At 38.0% G+C, this 15,601-nt stretch overlaps 2 protein-coding genes across 3 annotated transcripts; one reads left to right on the top strand and one right to left on the bottom strand.

The window, feature by feature from the left end:
- Positions 1–3,359: 3,359 nt before the first annotated feature.
- On the bottom strand, positions 3,360–7,447 carry LOC306844709 (protein Njmu-R1-like). Of its 2 annotated transcripts, XM_079377051.1 has the most exons (10): positions 7,071–7,447; positions 6,536–6,610; positions 6,103–6,228; positions 5,144–5,272; positions 4,938–4,995; positions 4,719–4,838; positions 4,546–4,610; positions 4,316–4,455; positions 4,122–4,225; positions 3,360–3,710 (listed from the first exon to the last, which is right to left on the bottom strand). In XM_079377051.1, the coding sequence occupies exons 1-10, from the start codon at positions 7,217–7,219 to the stop codon at positions 3,444–3,446; spliced, it is 1,233 nt and encodes a 410-aa protein (XP_079233177.1). In that variant the 5' UTR covers positions 7,220–7,447; the 3' UTR covers positions 3,360–3,443. The 2 variants fall into 2 exon arrangements, with proteins under 2 accessions (XP_079233177.1, XP_079233178.1); XM_079377052.1 differs by lacking the exon at positions 6,536–6,610 and having other exon boundaries at positions 3,361–3,710; positions 7,071–7,442.
- A 2,202-nt stretch (positions 7,448–9,649) lies between these two features.
- rps15a (ribosomal protein S15a) lies at positions 9,650–14,905 on the top strand. Its single transcript, XM_079396263.1, has 5 exons — positions 9,650–9,672; positions 10,210–10,347; positions 10,607–10,686; positions 13,531–13,616; positions 14,773–14,905. The coding sequence occupies exons 2-5, from the start codon at positions 10,215–10,217 to the stop codon at positions 14,864–14,866; spliced, it is 393 nt and encodes a 130-aa protein (XP_079252389.1). The 5' UTR covers positions 9,650–9,672; positions 10,210–10,214; the 3' UTR covers positions 14,867–14,905.
- The last annotated feature ends 696 nt before the right edge of the window (positions 14,906–15,601 follow it).

Here is a 15,601-nt window from a genome sequence, read left to right as displayed (position 1 = left end):
TAATTGTGCTAAACACAATGTGCACATGTTACACACATTATAGTTGTTTGTGCTACTACATGTGCACATAGGCTAGTTGAGTTTATTCTTTATGAAACACATGACTGCTTCACTGTAAGTGTACGAAACACTTAGGTTTAAGGTTGTAGATGCTACATACATGCTAGACCGTGTCTCTTGTGTGAAATTAGAATAACTGTAATACTGGAATTGCATTGCAATCTAAGTTGCATGTGTGTGTCTATGTTGAATTTGTTTGTCTCTTGAGTGATACACTGTGCTATTTTCCATATAGCTACAGTTAAACCAGATACAGGAGCATAGAATTGCCATGTGGCCACAGAGTGATTTCACAATTGTCTTAATGAAAATGATCAGCAAGACTAAATGAAACAAATAGTCACAACAATTAGCCGTTTGCCTTTGAAACATAAAAACAGTGATTGTGCATTGCATCAGCTCTGACCTGCCTTTCCATATTTAAATGAATTAACACGTGAATTCTATTTGTGACAACTTAGATCTTGTTACAGATTGATATGCTATGCTACCCAGTGCCAAAAGGGAGGAGTTGGGTTTTCATTTTAATAAGTGTGGCACAAGCGAATGCAAACCAATTCACTCGTCGCTGGGTAGCACCAACCAAAATTTTAATCTGATCAGAAGGACTGATTAAGATTAATATTCCACAGTTAAATGTAGCCACATAACACCACCCAATCTTCTAAATTTTCTAGAAAAATGCTAAAAGGGAGGTGAAAAATACTCAAAATTAACTGTGGTTCTCTCAGTATTTGGTTCTGTTTCAGGTTGACCACTGCAATTCCTTGAAAGTGAGATACCAGGAAGGCACCTGATGCCAGATGCATCAAGCCAGGACGGCGGAATTGTTAGAAATAACCTGAAATTGCAGGAGATGGGTGCAATAACACTTCAAGAGGCCAGTCACATCTCACAATAAGCACACTACCACACAAATATCTACATGGCCTTTCCGGATTAGCACCGGAACTAAATTTTTGCAACACAGATTGTTATAGATTAGACTCCACCCATCTCCCAGACATGAACACTGCACACCACAGAAAACAATGATGGCTTAGATTCCAAATGTGGTACCCCACTAAAGATCTATTGTCCATCTTCACACTGACAGAAACACATAGATTCTCACACATAGGACTTAGTTAATCCCATGATGGCAGTCTCAGAAAGACACACATAATAGTTATGATTTACAACCATCTGCCAACTCATGGAAAACATAATACATCTGTATGGCTACTGTCACAAATCGATGATGTATAATTCTGAATGCAGAGTCAAATCTGCCATGAAAATTCAAAAGATTTAAACTTTCTGATTGTTATTGGGATGTTTTGACAAACCAGAGGGCCCGCTGGTTTCCCAACACATCACTAATAACAGAAATATTATCAAAATTATTAAATATGAAGTGTGGGCACTTCTGTTCATCAACTACAAAATTTACAACTCGACTATGCCATCGAATGTGACGTAGCTTGCATAACACACATACACATACACATACACACACACACACACACACACACACTATTACAAAGGATTCTTGTATAAACACCTAAGCACACTTTAGATCACTACCTTGAAATCTTAGGTGACTTTGCATTGGAGAATTAGATATATGTCTACACCTTTGTAATTGGGATTGAATATTTATGTTTTAATGATGCATACCATTTTTATAAACATGTAAGTTACACTGACTTTTTGCTATTTTTCCTATAAGCCACTCAGACCAAGCATTCTGTAATTCCACTACCATTAAAAATCCATCAGAGTGATAGTGAGGAAGTAGTTGTTTTAAGATGGGATCATCTTATGATATGAGACCTCAAAAGATACCAGAGACCCAATGTACCATTCGCACTTGTTGACATGATATTATGTTTTTTGCGTTGTTATATGTTCTTGTGCCAAATCTCACAGCTTTCTACATCGAGTTCATCATTGTTTAATCGTTGAGCTATTAAGATGCTGTTTAAGTGTCTCACACAAAGCAGTATGTAACCAGCGAGAACCCTTCACCTATTGGAGTCTGCCCAGAAATCTGCACAATTGAAGGTGACGAGATTCAACAAAAGAGGCAAGGAAGTCCTAGGGAGGTGTTACTACAGACAGAGATTTCTCCATGATGGAACGACTCAAGAAATGAAAGGATGCACACGTGTTGTTCTCAACCAGACAGGTGAAACCCTGAACCCGTTCATCTACCTGCTGAGTTCAAGCTACATGCACCTGCTGAGACTGGTATACACAAAGGCCTTTCTAAAGGCATCCACAGCTGCAAATACTACATCACAAGGACCACAACAAGTGTCTGACAAGTGACCTCGTCGGGAATCATTTGGAATTGACCCACGTGGTCAGAGGGAGGAATCTGTAAGGATTACAGAATCTCAGACACTGTGAACTCCTGAGATGGACAACACACACACACAGTGCATTAACATACAGACATCTGTCTCCACATCCCACTGGGAGAGAATACAAGAAAATGCCTCTCTCACATATGCATCAGTTCCTTTTCATCCCTTCCTTCCTTCCCCCATCCTTCACTCACTCAGATTGGTCAATAGAAGAATGTAATATTCTACATTAATGCAAGTGTTATTTACAGTCATGTTTGGTATCATTTGAATTGTCTCAGGGCGACTGGTATAATGGTCTCATTCTTATAAGAAGTAAACTAAAAGGTAATACAAATCCTAAGAGTTCAGAGACATTTTGCATACTGTAGAGGGCGGACCGCACCTAATGGTTTTCATGCAAATTACCTTCTGTCCCAAAAGGTGCCAACTCGACTTGATTAAATTGCAAATTACAATTGTTAGTTCCTGTCTCGAGTTTGGGGATGTTTATTCTGGTCTGAGGTACTTAAAGAGAATGTGGCAAAAGGATCGGGGCGATTTCTGTAACCAGACGCCCGTAGTGTGGGTCTCAATGCTCACACTATGTATTTCTATAAAGTCAGGTATGCATTCTTTACTCATAGATTTATCTCTGAGAATTCGATGTTTTGTATTGATATGATTTGATCTCTTTGAATTGCTGTGGAATTGAAATAATACATACAGTATTTACCTGACTGATAATAAATTGTTACATTTGACCTTATTCTGTTTTACTCTGTAATTATTGACTCTAGTAGATTACGTTGCATCCTTGTTAAAGACATGAGCAACCGAATGAACGAGTAAATATAAAGTCAAGAGTTAACTAGAATAATCAAATATCAGAATAATAAATTAGAAACGGACAAGCAATCAATTTGTATTTCAAGTTAAATACGAGGTCATAAAGAAATGGAGTCAGATTAAATGATAAAATGGAGTCAGATTAAAGTTTAATTAAAATTGAAGAACTGTGCACACTGGAAAGACCGAGCACGCAGGAAACCTTCATCCACCACCGGAGACCTTCTTTGGGCCGGATGCGTGGAGCCTTACACAATACAGCGCGCCCTGAGCATGCTCCCCGAGGAACTCCTCCAGCACGTTTATGATGCCACAGGCCTCGGGAAGGCTGCTGTGCTCGGCCCGTGCGTTCTGCAGCAGCACGTCCCCGTTTCCACAGCTCTGCAGGAACAGACAGCAGCGGAACAGAGCGTAGTGGCTCATTTCTGCCTGCCGGATGAAGCGCTTCAGGTTGTTCATGTCCTGAATGGCCTGCATGGAGAAACAATGTGCATTTTGAAGACAGTCACAATGAGGTAACTGGCATTTCTGAATGTGACCACTATTAAGTCAGTTCGGGTTCGTTCATTTAATTATACTAGTTAATGCTTTTTTTTAAACACAAGTTAATACTTTTTAATATAATACTTTAAAAGTTTAAGAATTCCTTTTTTTGAATTCCTCATTCATTTATATTGTGAGCAGAAGTTTACAACATAGTAGATTTAGATAATAATTAAATCAAGATAACAGATTCCCAGCAACAAATACAAGTGTTATATGTGAGATCTGGAAACCAGAGAGCAGATAGTTACCAGTAACACTCGAAAAAGTATTTTTTGACAACATTTTTTAAATGTTTTGTCTGGATACCATTATACACAGAAAGCACCAGAAAGTAACCTTAAGTTTAAAATTCTCCAGGATTTGGCGGAGAAGGAAAGGGTTAAAGCGCTCAGCAGCATTGAGGAAGGCCTGGATCCAGTCATCGCAGAACCGGTTACTGACTGCAGAGATATCAACACAACATTATCAAAATAAAACATTTGTGAAATGAGAACATCTGTACATTTAGTGGATTTGATGCTGCTGCTGACCTTCATTGGTGAGTGTAGGTGGGCTGGTGGAGCAGTCGATGATCAAACTAGTGTGAGAGTCCTCTGAAATGGCCTTACAGAGGGAGGCTGTAGTGGTGTCTTCCTGAACTAGACCCTGCAGGCTTGCAGCTTTGATAAATCTAATAAGACAATTAATCAAGTTGCAATGGCTATCAGTATTTAGAAGTGTAGAAATGTAGCAGGTATTAAGAAAATGTTGTTTTGGTTACCTTGCTACATCTGCTTTTGTCTTCTCATCCGCCCCTGTGACCTCGACAAGCTTGTGACTCAAAGCCTGCAGCAGAGAAGTGGTTCATTTACCATTTCATATAATACGGTATGTTACTGCTTTCAAATATGACTTTATGAAACGTATCTGATCTAGACAGCAGTAGTTTCTTACAGCATGCAGAAGGTACCCGACGTTTGCCTGCAACAGCAGAACCACTCTGTGAATGTGCATAACTGACTCTTCATACCAGCGGATCAGGTAGGGCCTGACTTCTGTCTCCAAATTCTGCATCTGAAGCCAGGGATTGCCAACAATATTTACAGCAAACAGATATAAAAAGCAGTGTGCATGCAGATATATCTTCAGAACGGTGGCACAAACTGTCCTCACCTCTGGAGTCAAACAGCCCTGCAGACCCTGGACGTACTTGTCCAGCTCAATTCTAAATGTTTGTAAGGTTAAAGAAAATGTGTTAAATATCCTATTAAGAGAGCAACATGCTTGAATACAATGGCAATTTGATAAAACTCCATTCTTTAGTGCACATGCAGTATTTCCTACAGTTTAATGGTCAGTCATTTGTGATTTAAGGATATAGATTCAGGCCCTTCTCTGATCCTCCGAGAAGACACACCACCCAGCCGTTGCCATCGGCCTCAGGCTGTTCTGGAGATTTCTCCTGCTCCAGCAGACAGCAGTAACAGCCCACTGCTTGCTCAGGGATGCTTGAACACAAACAAACATGGAATCACTTAAGATAATACATGGTAATATTGTTCTTAATGTCAATGTTTGGATATTTAGTTCTGCACTGAAGGATACTAAACAATAAGTAATGCAAATGCAATAATACTAAATTATTTAAATCGTAATTTTTTAGCTTGCTAAATATTATATATTTGTTTATTTATAATGTAATGCCATGTCAGCAGCAATGGCTATATTCATGGCAAAAACAATTTATCATTCAAACAATTCTATAAATATCCTTTCAATATAATTTTTGCAATAATTTGGCTAAATATTATGTTATTTTAGTACTTTTTAACTGCTATTATTTATATTTTGAATTAGCTTTTATTTATTTATTTTTTTTAATTTGAGTAATTTAGTCATATGCTTTTGTCATTTTTATAGATTTTTTTATATTTATATTTATCTTAAATTTTTTATTCCAGTTTTAGTACATTAACAATTACTTATTTCAGTTAGCTGCCAAAGCAACATTTCTAATTATCGTTTTATATTTTGCTTCAATGTTACATTTATTGTCTAAAATATATATATTTTTTCAGCTTTATTTCAATTAGCTAATGTATGAAAAGCCCCATCCTATAAGCTGATGATGTGTTTTGCAGTAAGAGACAGCTGTTTCAAACCACATTTTTAATACGGTCTTTGTTACACTGCAGTTTTAAAGAAAAAAACCCTCAACAATGATGAATTTGCACATGGATTGTCTTTAAGCATATTAAAAACGCCAGACAGACATGTAAACAATTTTAACTTTTCACCACAGAGGGCCTTTGACAATAACAGCACTGATATGACGTACCTTAGCTCCACAGTGGCAATGTTACCCATGCCCCCGAGCAAAGCACCCTTGCTCAGCCTGCGGGAGATGTAGCTTCGTAGCTCTGGCTCGGCCTCATGTGTCAAGCTGTCATCCAGCAGCGTGAGACTTTAAGAGTGGAAAATATGTGTTAAACTAGAATATAAACAAGGAAATAAAGGCCGACAGACAAGCAGTCAATGAAGCAATGATATTCACCAGCGGCACCTAGCAGAGATTCATACCAACAGAAATATACAATTTGATGTTAGACAGATTAGTTCAATGGTTATGAATGCTGTGAGCAAGCCAACATGATGAAAAGCCAGACGCAGAATCCTGAGTGTGTTTTGACTGAAGCCATGATTTTTCTTCCATCACAACACTGAAAGCCACGGGACTGAAATGATTGAGATGATGGATGGACCCTTTTTACCTAAAGTCTTCCTGACTTGTGGTTGAGTCTGATCTCCTCTGGCTCCAGGCCACACTGTCTCCAGAAGCCTCAGATCTGAGTAGTTTGATAATACGTTTAATACTTCACAAGCATTAATATGTTAAGGTCTTCTGGGGTTCTCACTGGCCTATGTGGCCATGTACTGTGTTTTACAGTGCCTTACATATAAATGACCATATACTGTATCTTGCATATGATTTCATAGGACTAATCCAATAGTGTGAACCATGCTTCAAATTAAAGATATTCCTGGTTTGTTATTCAGTGTCATCCAAGTGCAAGCTTAATAAGCATAGGAATCGTTCATTTTAATTCATAAACGTTGAAAAATGCAAAAGACTAGCAAGAGCTAACTATGCATGCTTGCATCTCAAACACTCCTTCATATGCGGTATAAAAGCGCAAAATATTCCTAAAGCAACTAACACTGTGCAAAGCATCCTGCATTTAGAAAGCCTCCTTAGTATAACGTTACATAATGCAATGACATAGTTACAAGTGGAAACCACTGCACCTTGTGTTCTGGTAGTAGTATATGGCATAGTAGCTGTTAATCTGTTGTATTTTCTGGCTGTATCCGGAGATCTCTTCGTTGTCGAAGTCTGCATCTCTTTCATCCACGTCTATGGACTCCTGGAAGGAAGAGGTCTGGGATGTAAACATGTCTCTGCAGAGCCAAAAGAAGACGAGCGACACTGATATCTGCTACGGATCGCGTGCTATTCCGATAACTAATACATTTCAGTCCCAAATATGTTAATGCATTGAAGCCGTGTAACTATTTTGTATAAAAATTTATTTAAATGCTACGTGACATTTAACTAAAGTCATAGTAGTGACAGCGACACTGCTGCGCATGCGCTGTTATTGTGTTTCGCTCGTGAACGAATCGGTGTTTTGAATGAATCTTTTAAGTGAACGAATTATTTGTGTTCACTGACTCACATTTTCATCCTACCTTCGTAGAAAAAATGGCTCTATTTATCATATAAGCACATTCACTGGACAAGTGTTTTCAAGTCAGTCTTGCTCAGGTAATTAAGGAAGAATTGTGTAAAATAACTGATGAACATTTGATGTATATTCCCAGCCAGTTGTGGGGAAAATGTTCATGATATTTAAACACTCTAATAGTAATAGTAATAATAGTAATTAACATATGAATTGTCTTTAATACATTTGTAGACACAAAAATACAGTACAGCAAGGCATTTTTAGTTGACTTTAGCGTTTGTAACGAATCTTTTGCAAGTTAAATGGACACAAAAAGATGCTTTTTATTGAATGGTATGTGTGAACAAAATAGACAACACAGATAAATACAATAGGTTTCAAACGTTTAAGTACATTAACAATAGATAACAGTGTTTTAAATTAAAATAACTCACAAAATACTCTTGTTGCCTCTTACTGACGCAATGATTTAACCACGTGATTTGTTCTTTCAAAAGATTCGATTCACTTGAATGAATCAAAGCGTCACTGCTACGCACGCGCTTTAGAGGTTTGCGTGTAAGCGCGCCAAACAGCAAGAGCACCTAGATCTGCACTGCATCTCTTACATTATAGCATACTTCATAACTTTTAACCATGCCGTCAAATGTTGAGATAAAAGCAGTCTTGCGCGACTTGCCTAACCTCACGCAGCGTGCAAAGGAGCTGAGCGGTTCGGACGGGACAGTGATCCGTCAGCAGGACACATTTTTCAAAGTGCCCGCAGGACGCCTGAAACTCAGAGACTTCCAGGATGGGACAGGACAGTTGATCTTCTATGAGAGGCCAGATACAGAAGGGCCCAAGCTGTCAAATTACTCCATAACCCCTACCAAGGACCCACAGGGGCTAGTCAAGGTTCTGACGGATGCACTGGGGCAAGTGGGGCAGGTGAAGAAGGAGAGGAGGCTGTATATGGTGGGACAAACCAGGGTGCATGTTGATTGTGTGGAGGGCCTGGGGGACTTCATGGAGCTGGAGGTGGTGATGAAAGAGCAGCAGAGCAGAGAAGAAGGAGTGGCCATCGCAAATCAGCTCATGCTGGAGCTGGGAGTGAAGGAGACGGATCTGATAGACGGCGCCTACATGGATCTCCTTCTGAAGAACCAGCAAAATGGACATGCACCATAGACTCTGACCAGATGTGGTCTACTGTAAAGCACTTAAAGCCTTCTAGCTATACAAGATAGACTTGCTAACCCTAATACTGCTTCCTCTGACATCAAGACCTTAAATGTTTCTGTTTTTTGTTACCTTACGCATAGTTGCTCCTTTTGTACTGCTATACAAAATAATCTGTTGATATAAAAAGCGTGATCTGAAATTATCAGCAATAAAAATGTGCATAGAATGTGTTTGGCCTACTTCTGTAGTAGATGGTATGCATGTGTTGTAACTTTTTTTTCTCTCTGTGTGGAATTTCAATAGACATTCTAACCTCTTATAAATGATGAGGACTATAAATGATAAATATAGGACTAACAAAAAAAGTTAAAATTTCTAAATTTTAAGTAAAATTTAAATGTAAATTTTTATTTTGTGCTGCATATACATATATATATATACATATAGAGAGAGAGAGAGAGAGAGAGAGAGAGAGAGAGAATAAAACAGTAAAATATATGGAATAGAATAAAGAAATTAGAATAGAATAAAAAAAAGTTGCAAAAGTTACAATCGCCATTAAAACAAAATGATCAAATACAGGGAATCAAATCTATCTATCTGTCTGTCAAATAGTGTAGAAATACAAAAGTAGCTGAAAATAAATGGTGAATATTAATGCATTTAATAAACAGAAGTAAAAAGTTATGGATAAGGTCAGGCACTGTGAGACTGGAAACAATGCATTGCAGTGAATAGTACAGGTAGAGACTGACTACTGGATCCCACACTGATTAAAGAGAAAGCCAACCAGGAAAGGTTGATGAATGCTATAATACTCCCTCTAGTTCGAGGACTGAACATGCAGATGTTTCGTGAGACGCTCCAAACAAGTAGGTGGCAGTCAATCAGATGAATCCGCGCGCGCAGCGTCCTTCTGTGTTCTCGCGAGATTACATATTTCCCTAATCGCACCGCGCGCCCCTCTTCCTTCCTCTTTCCGCCATATTGCAGAACTGGTAAGGTTCAGGATTGCTACAATGCTTGTATAATCTGTTTAAAATCACGGACATCGTTAAGCATCAGCCACATTTAGACAGAAATATGTGTTTGTGAGCAGCCAAAACGCCAGGTTTTTGAGTCATTTGGTTAATCGTGTCTGTATAAACGGATATATTTCCCTGATATTCAGGGCTGTCCAACCTCTCCAGCGTTACTGAGGGACGGGCACGGATAACCCGAGTCAAACTAAAGCACTCCAGCAGTCCGCTGCCTTACTTTAACCACAAACATGTTATTATGAAATGGAAAGGTTTATGAAGACGAGCTCGGTTTAAGTCGCGAGCTGTTCCACGCACCACCAGAACTTCAGTCATAGCGCATAGAATCATAAATTATAATCATGTATCAAAGTGTATGTAATTCAACCGTTTGTCTTTTATACAGCCGCTTTGTCGATTTTTACCTGGCTATGAAGTAGCGTTTGGCTCGTGACACTGATCAGATGAGGCTGTGCAGCTGATATATGAACTATATGTGGTTTTCTCTCTCTCCAGGCATCATGGTGCGCATGAACGTTCTCGCTGATGCACTGAAAAGCATCAATAATGCTGAGAAACGGGGGAAACGCCAGGTTCTCATCAGGCCCTGCTCTAAAGTCATAGTGCGCTTTCTTACTGTGATGATGAAGCACGGTGAGTTAGTTCAGCAGCTTTGCTGTGTTTGAGTTTGACATAAGAATCTGCATTCTGCTCTTGTGTGCAGAGAAAAGCACATTTCATCCAGTGTCTTTCCCAAATGATTGACTACTACTGTTGAACCTGGACGATGTTACCTAGAATGAAAGCGTCTTGTCAGTCCCAAGCATTCATGAGAATGAATGACAGCTTTCATTTTTGAGAAAACTATCCCTTTTAAAGCATTCAATCCTATCTCGTTGTGTGGTCTTTGCAGGTTACATTGGAGAATTTGAGATCATTGATGATCACAGAGCCGGGAAAATTGTAGTCAATCTCACAGGGAGGCTGAACAAGGTAAGTGGTTTAATAAATTTACATCTTTACAATAAATGTCTAAAATTATGAGAGGTTTGTGCTGTTGTGCGTTTAGTGATCGCTGAAGGGCTTTCTTAGCCTTTAGAACATAGTTTGCTATGTTCGTAATACGTGACCCAGGATCACAAAGTCAAAAGTGTAAATTTTTCAAAATTGAGATTTATTCGTCAAATCTGTCCATTCAAATCTGGAATGTGAGGGTGCAAAAAACTCAAAATACTGAGAAAATCGCCTTTAAAGTTGTCCAAATGAAGTTCTTAGCAATGCATATTACTAATCAAAAATTAAGTTTTGATATATTTACAAAATATCTTCATAGAACATGATCTTTACTCAATATACTAATGATTTTTGGCTTAAAAGAAAAATCAATAATTTTGACCCATACAATGTGTTGTTGGCTATTGCTACCCCAGCGACTTGTGGTCCAGGGTCACATTTAGAAGAAATAAGCGTGCCTTATTGCTTTTATTACTGTAAATGAAAATATTAAGTACGTTATGAAATTGTTGTAATGCTATTATATTTAATAGGGGTGGGAATCTTAAAGCACCTCATGATCCGATTCCAAAAGGATATTTCATCTACATTTTATTAATACGTTTATGGAGATCAATTTATTTGTGCATTTTTATTAAATAAAATGTGCAACTGCAAACAAGCCTTTCTACTTGGTAACATTTGTGATTTAAAATGTACTTTTTGAAATAATTACAAGTTTTTTGTTTTTTTTAAACTAGCTAAATATAGCTTCAAGACATAGAAATATAAACTATATTACTATTGATATTTTTGACAGCGGTAAGTCTTATACAGGCTAAACTAGGCTGCATTCACATTAATGCACGGATCTATTTTAACACTTCAGATGTTTTGTCTTGTCCTTAACATAACTGACTGTTTATGTAAGTTTCACATCATAAAAGCGTTTTGAGATGCAAGTGCATTTAACTTGGAGTTACACACAACTGCATGCTCTTAGGAAAGAATGCACAGAAAGCGTATTGAGCATTTGCAAGCAGCCGTCTGTCATTGAGCTTTGTGTGTCCAATATATACGGCACTCCAAACGGCATAAATGAGGCCTTCATAGATCATTTTGGGTAAATACTGAAACGCCAAACTGATAGAAATTTATCTCCGTGCATATCCATAACATATTCAACCATGATACATTATGCACTTATTAAATGTTGTGTGTAATTGAGAGCAAGTACAATACGGCTGTATCTAGTGCACATATGTGCAATTGTACATATGCAAAAAAAAAAAAAAAAAACTCAGAATTGTTCGACAAAATTGCAGTGCATTGAAGAATCTTTTTTTTTTTTTTTTCTCCCACCCCTAAAATTTCATCAGTAAGGTAGGGAGATATTGTGATTGTAGTCTCAGCTAACAGACATTGTTAGGCAAAAGGCACAGCTCATTTTAAAAGAATAACTTTCAGAACATCATAATGGCAAGCCTTGTTGAATTGGTCCTACAGGTTCTGTCATATAAATGAGTTCATATTGAATACATTTATTCATTTAGCAGGTGCTTTTATCCAAATCAACTTAAAAAACGAGGAATACAATGAGCCATTTATCTTTCGTAGACTAACATAAGTGCTAGCAATGCAAAGTTTCAAACAGGGCCTGAAATTAACACTCGCCAAGCGGCAAATGTTACAAAATACATGTAACCGTGTCAGTCGCCAGTTGGCAGGTACAACATTTACGAAATATAACAATGCAATGTAGTGAAAACGACAGCCAGTTTTAAAAAGATTTGCTTTTTCTGACATAAGCGAATAAGATGATCTTTTCCAAAGGCAAGGTCAACGTGATTAGCTGTTCTGTCATAAGCAACAAGAGCGAATCAGATAATAGGATACATACGGGCTGATAAGGTCAGAGCAGTGTGATAGGCAGCTTGTCCCTAGACATGGTTCTAATAACTTTTTACCTGAGAGGAGTTTGCTGCTTCATTCAGAAGATTAACTTTTCCCTTCTCTATTCTTCATAACCCGAGAATGTGGCAACATACCTGGGTTTACGCCGCCGCTGTACGCATACACGGAGCCACTTCAGGCAGCGCACCAGTAGTGCTTCAACGGACGAAAACACACAATCATGTCAAAATGCACGGTGTTGGCGAGTTACCTCGTAAACGTAGTCTTAAATGAGTTATAAAGTCTTAAGTGACTGTAAAGAGCTGGGGGAAAAATCGGATGCGTGTCAGATCCGTTTCATGTGCATCAGGTTTTAAAGTGACAGTGCTCATTTTAAGAAAATCAAAGAACAAAAGAAAAAGAGAAATCATTGGACTGAATCATTCTAGTCGCTGATTAACTTTTGTAGCTTGAATACAGATTAATCTGTATAGTTTATGCAATTTATAGTTTGTGAAGATTGTTTTAAAATCACTTGTTATTTCAGAGCCTATTAAATGTAAAAAATAATGGCTTTCAGTTTTACTGTAATGTTGAATGGCTATAATTAATAGGTAAAATTGAGGGAACATGCATTTAATAGAGACACCAGTAGCAGGACAAATTAAAAACACTCTAAATATGTTCAGTCATTGTAGTAGTAATAACTGCCTGTTTTTGTAAAGAGTTTCATGGGCGGTAAAAAAAATAATTGGCGGGTAAAGTTTATCACGTCACCGGCCATTGGCAGGTGTAGCAAAAAGTTAGTTTTAGGCCCTGGTTTCAAATGTTGTCCAGAATAGTACAAGCTAGAAAATGGTGGGATATAACTACAGATGCACTCTTGTTTTGACTACTGATATATTATATATGCACTCAAACTGTTCTCTGAACAATTTATCTGTGATGCAGTGTGGCGTCATCAGCCCACGGTTCGATGTGCAGTTGAAGGATCTGGAGAAGTGGCAGAACAACCTTCTCCCATCCAGACAGTTCGGGTGAGTAATTGCCAGAGTCTACCAAAAATGTTTTAAACACTTTTTATGAGCATTTTACCATTTGTATATTAACTTCCTTGCGTTCACAGTAGATTTTGATATTTACATTTGTTTGTCAGGTGTGTACTGAATTTCCAGAGATTTTAGTTCTTTAACATCAGCTGCACGTTCAGCAATGTTTGACTATAGATATGTCAGCTACAGCTTACTATGCTGTCTGCAGAAGTGCAAAACCAAATCTCTTCACAGGCTTAGATTTATTACATAATATCAAATGGGTCGAGGAATCAAAATATAAATTTTTTCCCCTCACATTAAGCATGTTCAGCATTCTCAAAATTATGACATTAATGGCATTTTCAGTGCTTTATGGAAAAAGAATGCTATGAATGCTTTTGCCATGATTGTTTTGTTTTCCCCCTGCTATTGTGTGTGGTGTAGTTTTTCTACAAAGAAAATGGAATATGGAGTACAGTAACCTTGTATCAGTGGTTCTTCGGCCTTCATTTTGAGTAACCGCAATATCACATCAAAGCAGACTTGAGCTTTGTCAGTTGGTGCATGTTTTGTGTTTTCTTTCTGTGACCTTGAGGATGATCTTATCTAAAAGCTCCTGCATGCTATATGCTGGTGCCCTTTGTCTGATTCTTAAAGGTGGTGATTCCTCTGTCATATCAAGTTCTAGTCATCTTGTCGATAGTTTGAAAGTTTTTGCCCTTTAAACAGTGTGCAACATTTTCATTTTAGGAAACCGTGCGTCTCATTTGCCATCAAAATCCATGTTGGTCAACTGTCATTTGATTGACCTTTTGAGAAGTTTTTCATTATTTCTTTGTAGCTGAATTGCCTTTCTGAGCAACTAAAACTGGTTTCTAACTCCGCTTGTCACCTTGAGTAGTTGGCAATGTAACCAGTTTTTATTGCTAAGGTTCTGAACAGAAGAATTGTTACTGATAGTCAGTTATCCAAATTTGACTAAGCAAAAATTATTATATATATATTTGTGACACATATCCTTTTCATTGCTTTGTTTTCATTATAAAAAATCTTGCAAATGTCAGCCATGTAGTACAGAATCACCTAGGGTGAGATGCATTCAACGAACAGGAGCAGCTTGAACAGCCTGGTCATGTTTCTTTCTCTTTATTCTCTGCAGATTCATTGTTTTGACAACCTCAGCTGGCATCATGGACCACGAGGAGGCCAGACGAAAACACACAGGAGGAAAAATCCTTGGGTTCTTTTTCTAAAACATGTCAAATCGCCAACAAATAAACAATGGAAGACAAGTTGTGTATGTGCTTTCTTAATGCATAACATGTTATGTACTCATTCACACACTAGCTAAAGGAGAAAATGTAAACAGTAGGAAACCCATGATGCACACTTCCAGTGAAAACAGTTGTTCTGCCAATTGTTCTGATTGACGCCTTGTTTTTGGCAGAGAGGTGTAATATTTAATCGTAAATATTGATGCTGTTCATAACACGAATTACACAGCAAACAGTGAAATGATGCAGATCTACTAGAAAAACTTCAGTTTGCAGAGCCTTTAAAATGTTCCTGCTTCAATTTTCCGTTTGAGCGTTTTATGTCTGTTTGGTGGGAAAAAGCATGTTTATGTGAAACTGAGATTGTGACACGAGATGCAATGGCTTCAATCACTGGCTCAGTTTTAACTTGTGGCAATATTTCATGTCTGGCAACTGCAAGAGGAATGAAATGAGTGTGTTAATGGGGTTCACACTGAAATGCACATTCCTTAATGGAGTATTCATAGCTCATCGTGACTAGACCGTGGTTTGGAGAGAGCTTGTCAAAACTGAGTCCGTCTGAAAGAGGAAAAAGACCTTTTGTGCTTGGCATGGGAAATTGGTCTCGGGCTGTTTGTAGTTTTTAAGTTTTGATGTTATGATAGACTATAGATATTAAACCAGCCACAATAGATTTTCAAAGCTTCGGGAAGTCCTTTCTCTTTCAGTTGT

Source organism: Barbus barbus, assembly GCF_936440315.1.
Source record: "Barbus barbus genome assembly, chromosome: 3".
Lineage (NCBI taxonomy): Eukaryota > Metazoa > Chordata > Actinopteri > Cypriniformes > Cyprinidae > Barbus > Barbus barbus.
The sequence above is the reverse complement of the archived record's forward strand: the minus strand, read 5'-3'. Positions and strand labels throughout refer to the sequence as shown.